This window comes from Gouania willdenowi, chromosome 18, assembly GCF_900634775.1.
Source record: "Gouania willdenowi chromosome 18, fGouWil2.1, whole genome shotgun sequence".
NCBI classification, from domain to species: domain Eukaryota; kingdom Metazoa; phylum Chordata; class Actinopteri; order Blenniiformes; family Gobiesocidae; genus Gouania; species Gouania willdenowi.
The window spans coordinates 14,013,771-14,025,321 of NC_041061.1; the positions used below are offsets into that span (position 1 = coordinate 14,013,771).

An 11,551-nucleotide genomic window follows, 5' to 3' on the forward strand; every position below is an offset into this window, starting at 1 on the left:
TTTGGTGCATTCGCGTGCAGGCATGTATTTTTGTAAACTCTTAACCCAGAACCAAATACAAGAGAACATATAGTAACTGAATGGTTACTATAATCATGTTATATAAAAGAGAAATAAAAATATACGTTTAGAATTGAATAATCATAAAATTGTGGATTAAACTTCAAACAATTTGGTGTTTGAATCACATGCCTTTTTAAATCTGTACGCAGGGACCATGAACGTCACATTTGGTTGCTCGTTTGCACTATTCTTTCTACGAATGCAACAAAAAGTCTTAAAATAGAGAACATTGTTGCATTTTTTTTTTTTTTTTTTTAATTTTTTTAACAAAACAGTAATAATACACATAAAACATGTTCCCGCGTGATTTTGCATGGGGAGCAGGAACTGCTGCGTATCAAATAGAAGGTACGTAAACGCTTCAAGAGAAATGTGAATGTAAATAAGTCACTTACTGCTATCCTAAGTGTTATTATTACATTGTCTTAAATTGTCTATTACTCCCAAATCAACTTTAAAAATACATTTAGCAACTCACTAACAGGGGTGGGAAACATAATCGATGCACTCTGACATAGTAATCGATAATCGATGCATACATTTCCAATAACCGTTTATTTAAGAAAGTGTCTGTAGGTACGTTACATGTATTTTAGGGTTATGGATAGATTTACAGTAACAGTGAGGGTTAGAGATAGAGTTACAGTTGGGTTTAGGGCTAAAATAAAAGGGTTAGCGGGGTAGCTAATAATAAATATGAGCTACACGGGACTTTAAGTCACGTGGTGCACCTATCACGTGACCTAAACTGGCCAATAAGGGGCGCTGCGTATCCATAGTGGGGCAATCTATGGATACGTTTAACGTACCCGTAGCCACGGCCTTTATTTAAATGCTAAGTTACACAATATTGCAGAAGGAATGTTGACACATATTTTAAGAGCACTATGGCTGAGCTGCTGATGTAGTTTATTACACATAATAAACCGTACAAATAGTTGCTCCATCGTGACACTTTGGACACTCTTTCAGGAGGTAGCCAGGCCGATTTAAAAGGACCAAGTATCTGGGACACGTTTTGTCATGAGAAAGGCCGAGTGTTTGAGGATCAAAATGGAGATGTGGCGTGTAACAGTTATGAGCTCTGGGACAAAGACCTGGAGTGTATCCATCAGCTCGGCCTGACGCACTATCGCCTGTCCTTCTCCTGGGCCCGCCTCCTGCCTGATGGGACAACGAGACATGTCAATCAAAAAGGTATCAGCCCTCCAGAAAGACCTGAAATTAAACCCATGGCTGTGTTTGAAATGTCACACTCTGTACTATACACTACAAACTCAATGAGTATATACTGTCTACTATATTACTATGTATGACTAGGAGGCGTAGGATGATGAGCGTTCCCACTGAAGTATACTTCAACCTAGGGCTGGGCGATAAGGCTTTTTATAAATACCGCGATATTTTTAGGCCATGTCACGATACACGATATATATCTCGATATTTTGCATTACCCTTGAATTAACACTTTGATGCACAAAATCACACCAGTATGATGATTCGATATGTCTACATTAAAACATTCTTGATCATACTGCATTAATATATGCCAATTTTAAACTTTCATGCAAAAAAGGGGATATCACAACTAAGTCAAAGTTGACATAACTGTATTTATTAAACAGTGAGTGGCTCAAACATAAAATTGTCAACAGAAAGTGCACGTTCTGTGCAAAATTGTCACAGAGACATTTCAAAACAAGACATTAGTGCAGGATGCAACTCACATGGCATTTCAAAACACAAAATTAAAGTGCACTTTTTGTACATAATGCCACTACAATATTTTAAAACAAATAGTGCCCTTTTGTGCATGTTGTCATTAAGATGACATTTCCAAAAAAAAAAAAAAAAAAAAAAAAAAAGTCCACGAGTTTAACGGTATGGTCATTTTCAACACCGCACAGACTACAAGCTGCGATATATCGAGTATATTCGATATATCGCCCAGCCCTACTTCAACCTACAACGATGAAAACCTGAAGCACACTGAGGCTAAATATCTCCGTTGATTTGCCACCTTTGAAAGTTCTGAAAGCATTTTAAGCGAGATAGTGACTAAGTAGAACAGACATCGGCAACTAGCAGCCAGGGGGCCCACATGTGGCCCTCTGTCTCATTTTATGCAGCCCCCAAAGTAAACGTACAAAATGACAGAAAAACACACAAAACAACAACAAAAATACAGAAAATGAAAAGAAAATACACAAAAACACAAGAAAAACAGAAAAAATGACTCTGCAAACCCACAGTCCTAACAAAACAAGCAAAACGACAAAAGAAACACACATTATAGCAAAAAAGACGCAAAATGACAACACAAATACACAATACGCATCCAAAAAAACTTATATTTTACAGGAAAAATACACAAAAGGACAATAGAAGTGCACAAAAAGCACACAAAATTAGTATAAAGACTTTTTGTGCTTTCCTGTGTTAATGCTCAGATTATTATTCTAAATGCTGACATGAATGTTGATAATGTGGCCCTTCGATCAAACAAACACATGTTCGTGACCCCTGCTCTGCGGAAGTTGCCCACCTCTGAAGTAGAATATCAACATGTGGTCATTTGATCTATAAAACTCACGGAAACACATTTTAATGACATAATTTATGAGATTTTCGGAGACCTGCCATTGTGCTGCTGACAAAACTTCTGAGTAACTTCAAAACAAGAGCCCTATTTACAAAGGTAAAACTAATAGAAGACAAGAACATATGCTTTTGTTTTGAAAAGGGGATGTTTGATTTTTAGCTTGAAGCCAGTCCCAGGACAATTTTATGTTCCGTTCGCAATGCATCATGGGGCGGTTGAGTATGACTAGTGTGCTCACCGTTCATACTTAAAAAATGTCCCGATATAGTATACATCTGGGTATTTCTTGCATACTCAATTTTTCTATACTATCTAATGCAGGGGTGTCAAACTCATTTTAGTTCAAGGGGCCAAATACGGACAAGTTTGATATCAAGTTTGCCGCAGAGGTGGGGAATCGAACAATTTCAACATTAGTGTTACTTTACATTTCCATGTATAAATGATATGAAACCATGTAGAGTATAAGGCACCAAAAATATCCAAGCAAAGGGTGACGGGTAGTGACAACATTTATAAATGTAGGAAATTTGGGGACATTTTGTCAAATAATTTGAGGGTTGAGCAGGATTTTGGAAAAAATTGTTTTTTTTTTTGTTTTTTTCTCTCAACAATTTCAGAGTAAAAAATGAATTCCATTGACTCCTGCAAATATTATAGAGTTTCAGTGAATTTGTGACAAATTCAATGAAACTCCACTTGAATATTTGTAAAGTTCCTCCAATATATGTTTGTATATGATACAGTGATTTAAAAGTACTCACAATTTATGATTAATTTCAATAAATCATTCCCATGAAAAGTTTCTATTTTTTGAATATTGCAAAAATTCTCGAGCTTAAGTTCCCATGGAAATTTGCCAGATATTTTCCAACCCTACCGAGATAACCCCAACTAAATTATTTGGTAATTTAAACTGTTTTCACAGCCATTTTTACTATACCCTGCGGGCTGATTTGGATGTTTTACAGGGATGGATTTGGCCCCGGGCCTTGAGTTTGACACGACATCTAATGGGAATGCACTACATACTAATTTTGATATCAGACTTAGTATGAGTAGTACGTTAGTATGCAATTTTGAACACAGCCCATGCCTATGTGATGGCCTTCTTGTTGTTTCTTTTACCAATAGGTGTGAAGTACTACAACAAAGTGATTGACGATTTGCTGTCGTCCAATGTGTCGCCAATGGTTACCCTTTACCACTTCGACCTGCCTCAAGCTCTTCAAGATCAGGGAGGATGGAAGTCCCCTATAATCGCGGTTCTCTTTGACAGCTATGCCAAGTTTTGCTTTCAAACATTCGGGGATCGTGTCAAGCTTTGGATCACCATCAACGAGCCGTACGTGTGTGCCAAGCTGGGCAACGAGGACGGCATCCACGCCCCGGGGATACAGGAGAAAGGCACGGCCGCGTACCTGGTGGGCCACAACATGCTGCGCGCCCACGCCATGGCTTGGCACAGCTACGACTCCGTCTACAGGCGCGAGCAGAAGGGTGAAGTGTCTCTGGCTGTCAACAGCGACTGGCTCGAGCCGTTACGCCACGACCACGAAGAAGATATTGCCGCTACTGAACGCAACAGGGCCTTCACACTGGGATGGTTTGCCTGGCCCGTGTTTGTTACTGGGGACTATCCTGAAATAATGAGATGCGCGATAGAGGCCCAGAGCATTAAAGTCAACTATAGTGGTGCCTCGAGATTGCCCCGTTTCACAAGTGACGATCCTGTCATTTTAGGGACGGCGGATTTCTTTGCACTGAACTACTACACATCCCGTAAAGTCAAACCAGGCCAAGGGGTGGAACGGAACATTTGTATGAAGAGTGACAGGAACGTAGAGGAAGTGTTGGACCCATCATGGCCTATCTGTGGTGTGAGCTGGCTGGCTGTAATGCCGTGTGGTCTCAGGAAACTTTTAAAGTACATTAAGGTAAGACCATAGTCAATCTTTTAGGAAAAACGTACCTTGGAAGCATATGCAGTGTTTGCGAGGGTGGGAGCAGTGGGAGCATTGCCCCCCTTAGTGTTCAACAGTTTTGAATTTGGGAGGAAAACAATTCTTAATATAATGTACATAATATGCAAATATTTTAAGTGCCATAAAACACAGTGACTGTACAAAATATATATCAATTCATTTGTTGTTCTTTTAAAAATACAAGTTATTTTTTGGCGCTCGAGTCATGTGACTTTGTTCTTCTGCTGTTGCGCCACTCTTCTTCACAATGTAAATGGTGAAGCGATACTGCACCCAGCAGTTCATGTATGGTACTGCAGAAGAAAATGACGCAAAAAGCGGCCGCCGGCCTGATTTTATTATGAATTTACAACATCCATCTACAAATGAGGATTTTTAATAACATGGTCAGCCTCACAGAGCTAAAAAAGTCAAAAGAAGTCAGGGCGGAGCTGCTTTCTTTGTGTAAATAGGACGTTTCATTAATTTTTTTTTACATTCTTACTGTTTTTAAGATTAAATGCTGGGATTCATTGGATTTTTTAATGTCTTAGGAAGATTTTGAGACCAATTTTGATGGACTATATGGATTCTGTAAGACATTGCATTGTTTTAAAGGTCAGGAGTGCTGGCTTTTTTATGTCCCCATTTTTTCCAAGTTTGACAAAATAATTGACTGTGTTTGCTGTGATGGTTGTGTCTTAGAATGGTTAAAAATGGAAGATTCTAAGCTTTCAAATGATATATAATACTTGTGATGTGCTGCTGTATTTGAGAAGCATTTTGACCCAGATTCGGGACAGTGGACGTTAAAGGGTTATAAATGACACGTCAACGCTAAGTTTTGTGGTCATGTTACACACATTGTGGTTGGCGTGCATCTCGAGACGGTCTAAATATTTAATTCAATTTTTTTCTTTTGACCCCACCCCTGGCAAGAATCTCAAACCCCGCCTATGCTTGGAAAGTTTTGCCAAAAGTTTTCAGGCGATCCGATGACTGGAACCGATTCATCCACATTATTTGTTTGTGCTTCGATTTGAGTCTGTTGCACTGTGAAGGTTGCAAGAATCAAACCAAATCAACCAACAACAAGAGACAGATTGCCCTCAACTAAACAAGGGGAATACCCTGACATCTGTTTAGTGTCTTGTCTTCCGATTAATTTTGTCCGTAGCATTCTCCCTCCAACACCCTCCGAAACGCACTGATCCTTTATTAGTGCTGTCACATCGAATAAAACACTTACTTTGCTGAAAAGTATTTGCAAACGAGCAATTTCCCGCTGTTGTGCCTTGTCACAGACTATTAGTTTGAGCCTGGTGTTGTTGATTTCGCTGCTAAACGACACATTGTCGACCAATCTGTCCCTGTTCCCTATGCATCACACCTGGGATTCCTTGTTTCACAATCATTCCTGGCTTCTGACTTTTTCAGGAGACTTTTAACAACCCGGTGGTCTACGTTACTGAGAACGGCTTCTCACAGGTGGGAATGCTGCAGATGGAGGATATCCAGCGCGCTGGATATTACAAGGAAACTATTTTGGAAGTGTCTAAAGGTAATTAATCTGAAATAATGAATGGGGAAACTGGAGTATTGAATAAGTGAATGGATAAATAAGCAGTAGAGGAGGTCTGGGACTGCTAGAGTGTAGCATTGCTGACTCACACAGAAGGTATTGAGCTCTAGTTTTTCAGTTTTACTTTACCGTTTTTGTATTTTTGTACATCACATTTTTTGTTACTGTCAAAAAAACAAACAAACAAACAAACAAACGGTGTGTTACATACATTAGAGGGCTCATTTTCCAATCAAAGGGATCATATTTGGGTGATTGCAATGATTTGTCTATCCTGCATTTATTTCAAAGGACACCCCTTGTCTAAAGTATTTCCTAATTCATATGTTTAATGTTTTTTGTGTGATGTATTCATGCATTTAAAAGAAAAAGTTAAAAAAAAAAAAAAAAACTAAAAAGTTACTCTTTGTATTGGAAAAAACAACAGTGGTAACAGGCTTGGAGGTTGTTGTAGTGCCACCATGTGGCCCTTTACAGTACTTACTGCCAGGAAATTACTGTGATTTCTATTATTCTGAGTGTTTCGAAAATATATTCAAATGCAAAAAAAAAAAATCTATATTTAAAAGCATTAGAATAGCAAAGTCATTTAATTTACTATTTTGACTAATTAATAGCATAGGTGATAGCTTACAAATTTGAATTATTTTGGAAAACACTTAATTTAAAAAGTAAAATATAATAATTTAAACCTTTTTTAACCAGAATAGTCTCAATGAGATTAAGATTATTTTTTTTTAATTAAGTCCTGGAAACACTTAGGTCTAAGGGACTTGCTCAACTAAGAAATAATTTGACAAAATCTCAGTTAAAAAGCATAAAATGTGCTTCAAATTAAAGAGGCTCTCTGCTTAACACTTATACATAAATAGCAATTTAGTTCCATGTCATATTTGGGGTTATTCTGTTATAGATAGTTAAAAAAATAACAGGCCAAAAGTGGGTTTCTGATTGATGATGCTCTAAATCATGACTCGTCGCTTTTTTCCCCCAGCTATTCAGGAGGACGGTGTGGATGTCCGGGGATACTTTGCTTGGTCACTGATGGACAACTTTGAATGGGCCGATGGTTTCAGCGTTCGTTTTGGACTGTTCCACGTGGACTTCTCAGATCCGAAGCTGAGACGAACTATGTACCGCTCTGGAAAGGAATACAGCAACATAATCGCTGAGTACAAACGGAATCAATGCAAATGAATGAGTTTGGGTGTTCTACCACTCTCAAAAACAAATAAACTCACTTTTCAACAAACAAACAGTCCCCCCCTCCCCCAAAATAAGTGTTTTTTCTGTAAACTTTAGAATTGATCAGGCAACAATATTACTACCTTGTTTTTCTTCTTCATGAGATGAATACTGGCTTGTAGCTGAAGAAAGAAAGAAAACACTGAAGAAGAAAAGTCACTGAGTACAAACAATGGAGCCTTTCTGTGGCAGTCAAAGAGAAAGAAAGAAAAATGTAATTTACATTAGCTTTGCAACCATACACACATTTATTATTCACTTTACATGTCCACTGTTTGTTCTCGGGGCCTTTGTTTTTAAAACCACAGAAGTTCAAAGTCTAAACTGATGAACTTACTGCCATCTAGTGGTATGGGGAAGCATGACACGTTTTACTCGGCACACACTGTCTTGGTATTAGATTATACAGAATCTTTGAAATATTCCTAATTAATTAGTCCCCTCTAATTTTTATTTATATTTAATTATTGAAGTTTATTGTATCCTCTTCATTTCATTTGCAGCGTCATATAATGCATTTGTTTTTACATGAAAAAAATGCGTCATGTTTGTTCTTTCAATTAAAAAAAAAGTATTAATAAAGTATTAGATTTATAGCCCAATGAGCTTGATAGACAGACACATAGATAGACATATAGATAGATGGATAGATAGAACAGTGGTTCTAAACTGGTCTAACCCTGGGATGCACATTTTGCCACAGACCCACTTTTTTTTTTTTTTTTTTTACAATTCAACCAACCAAATTTGGTTTTTCAAAAATGGCTGTTGAAAACACATATTCTTTTTTTTTTTTTTAAACATGTTTTTTAAAAAAAAAAAAAAAAAAAAAAAAAAAAAAAACACAAATCGATATATTTTCCTGTGCAACATGCATTTCACAGCATGCCTGTCAAAAGAAAAGTTTCTTTCAAAATAAAAGACAAGTCCAAAATGAGAGATGTTATTTCTTGTGACGCGACCAACTTTCGGGTCCCGACCCACCAGTTGAGAATCACTGCTATATAATGTTAGATAAATGGAAAGACAGAATGATCGATAGTTTAGATGTGTAATAATGTAATATTACACTTTAAAACTGAAGGCTTTCACTGTACCACTTGGTTGTGATGTGACATTGTTAGACTGGGGGAAAGCTATTGTTTGTGAGCCTACAGCGCCACTATGTGGCCATCACTGGTAATACAGCTTTGAATCACACTTGCCAACATGATGTACAGATCTGATTATGAAAATGCCTCCTGCTGGTGTAACAAAGAGGAAGTAAAAGCTGCTCTCTGAAAACCATACATCACATATTTAACACAATTAATATTCATGCTCAGTTGTGAAGGAAAACACCATTTATTATTCTGCATTTGGAGACTTTTGCTTGCATTTATTAGCATGTTGTATACGGTGACATCCACTTGGCTCTGCTTAATGCTTTCAAACAGATGTGAGTAATACCCTTATGGCTGCCCTCTATCTATGTCAAACTTAGTGAGAATCTCCTTTGTCTTATGATAAATGACAGGCCATTGTGGGAACATGAATAACACCACTGCTGCTCACACTACAACTTCTTTTTTTTTTTTTAACCACTTCACATTGTTTTCTATGGAAGTGGATTAGGGACAATTTTGATGGATCAATTAACCATCTTTAATTTCACTGAAACATTGGGACAAATGTTTTTAAGTGTTGCAGAGGTTTGGTGTATGATCAGTGGTACATGATGTATTTTCAAAAACGCAAGGTGTATTTGTGTAAATTATGACATATTTGTTAAAGTTTCACAATTTGGTAAAAGTTGTTTGTTCACGGCGAGTAAAATTGGAACATGGTGATTTTCTATGAAATGTAATGAAAATTAAACAGTTGCATAAATTAGGAGAAATAAAGTATTTCATAATGAAACCTCAACATTCCCTACCTTTTTTTCACAATATTGTATATAGCACGCATCACCAAATGGCGGACCTCGGTCCGGACTCGGACCGAGTGATGGTTCTGTCCGGACCCGTGAGCCGTGACCAATCTCTGATAAATTTACGAGAATAGACGATTTTCATGGAGCATTTTTTCTGACGGTCTGAACTATAGACGGCGGGCGCTGCTACTCGAGTCAATACGGCAATTGCTTCACTCCGTTGAGCCAATCAAATCCTTTGTTTACCCTGCACGGCCGGCGCACCAGAGCAGAGAGGAAGAGACATGGCTTGTTCCAAAAGAAGGAAGGTCGATGCGGAAAACCGTTGTTTTAAAGATGAATGGACGGAGAAGTTTATGTTCATTCTTCCGGCAGGCAGTTCAAAACCAGTGTGCCTCATATGCTCCGAAAACGTCGCATTAATTAAAAGTGGCAACGTGAAGCGGCACTACGAAACAAAGCACAGCTCGTTTGAGCAAAGTTTTCCCCTGAAGTCCGAGCTGAGGGCAAGCAAAATAACCGAACTGCAAGCCCAGTATGACAGGTCTACCCGACTCATCACGCATACATTTACAGCCCAGCAACGTGCAAACGAATGCTCTCTAAAGGTATCGTGGATTTTGGGGCAACAAAAAAAAACCATTTAGTGATGGGACAGTTGTGAAGGAGTGCTTAAATGCTGTTGCTGAGACATTATTTGAGGGGAAACAAAAAGACGAGATGTGTGAAAAAATCAAACAAATCCCGATGTCAGCTTCAACAGCAACCAGAAAATCTGAAATATTAGCAGATGATGTATTGGCACAGCTTGATGCAGCCATTCAGAGTGCACCATGCATTTCTTTGGCAATTGATGAATCTACAGATGTTACTGATAATGCCCAGCTTTTGGTGTATGTGAGATTTTTTCACAAAGATAAGAGGGAGCTCTGTGAGGACCTGCTGGGTGTAACACCACTTGAAACACACACAAGAGGAGAGGACATATATGCAGCAATAAAAGAGATGCTGACAAAGAGGGGCATAGATCTGAAGCAGGTTGTCTCTGTCACCACGGATGGTGCCCCTGCCATGGTGGGAAAAGAGCGGGGGGCTGTGTCCCGGATGAAAGAGGACAACCCAGATCTTATTGCTTACCACTGTCTCATCCATCAGACTGTTCTGTGTGCCACTCTATCAGAACATTTTGCTGAAGTAATGAACACAGTGATGAAACTCATCAACTTCCTTAGGGCATCCTCATCCCTTCAGCATCGCCTCCTGAGAGAATACCTGGAAGATGTTGAGGCAAATGCCAATGACCTGCTACTGCACAACAATGTAAGGTGGCTGAGTAAGGGCAATGCACTGGGACGTTTCTGGTCTATTCGAAAAGAAATAGAAGCTTTCTTAAAGCAGGTCAAGAGCCAGAGAGCAACACCGTTTTCACTGTTTCTGCAAGATGAGCACAAGATGGATATGGTTGCTTTTTTGGTTGACATTACATCACATCTTAATGAGCTCAATTTAAAGCTGCAGGGCCAGAACAATTCAGTTGCTGATTTGATGACAGCTGTTCGCTCTTTCCAGAGGAAGCTGGACATTTTCAAAGAAGATATTGAAGGAGAGTGTGAACACTTCCCAAAACTGCAGGAACAGATGCAGGGTGAGAGAGATGTTTCTCCCTATGTTGACTTCATCAACAAGCTGATTGAAAACTTCAGTAACAGGTTCAACAGCTTCTGCCTTGGGCCACAGCTCCTCCTGCTAATTCAGAATCCTTTCCTGATCAGAGAAGTCAGAGGATTTTCAAAGGAGGTGACACAGACATTCAAGTGGGCACATGCAGGATCTCTACAGCTTGAGCTGATTGATCTGCAAGGAAATGATGCATTAAAAGAGCATTTTGAGGCAACTGACCCTGCTACCTTCTGGCTACAGACTGTGTCTGAGAGTGTGTTCCCCGGTCTAACTAAAGTAGCACTGCACACCTTGACCATGTTTGGATCTACTTACAGCTGTGAGTCAGCCTTTTCCACCATGAACATCATCAAAAACAAGTACCGTTCTAGGCTGACCAATAGTCACTTACATGTCTGCATGAGGATGGCCCTGACTCCATTCCAACCCAGATTTAAATCATTGGCAGGGCAGTCACATGCCCATTTTTCTCATTAAGAGAAAAAGAACAATCAAAAGAGAAA

The 11,551-nt window shown here is 38.8% G+C and overlaps 1 protein-coding gene across 1 annotated transcript; it reads left to right on the forward strand.

Moving 5' to 3' along the window:
• Positions 1-270: 270 nt before the first annotated feature.
• On the forward strand, positions 271-7,472 carry gba3 (glucosidase, beta, acid 3). Its single transcript, XM_028474266.1, has 5 exons — positions 271-411; positions 1,036-1,260; positions 3,800-4,602; positions 6,067-6,190; positions 7,206-7,472. The coding sequence occupies exons 1-5, from the start codon at positions 357-359 to the stop codon at positions 7,406-7,408; spliced, it is 1,410 nt and encodes a 469-aa protein (XP_028330067.1). The 5' UTR covers positions 271-356; the 3' UTR covers positions 7,409-7,472.
• The last annotated feature ends 4,079 nt before the right edge of the window (positions 7,473-11,551 follow it).

What these genes read in the sequence shown, in the direction of transcription:
- gba3 (XM_028474266.1), top strand. Translation starts at nt 357, where the DNA reads ATGTTCCCGCGTGATTTTGCATGGGGAGCAGGAACTGCTGCGTATCAA. An exon ending in TGCTGCGTATCAAATAGAAG is followed by an intron (nt 412 to 1,035) that starts GTACGTAAACGC and finishes ACACTCTTTCAG; the next exon opens with GAGGTAGCCAGGCCGATTTA. An exon ending in TATTTTGGAAGTGTCTAAAG is followed by an intron (nt 6,191 to 7,205) that starts GTAATTAATCTG and finishes TTTTTCCCCCAG; the next exon opens with CTATTCAGGAGGACGGTGTG.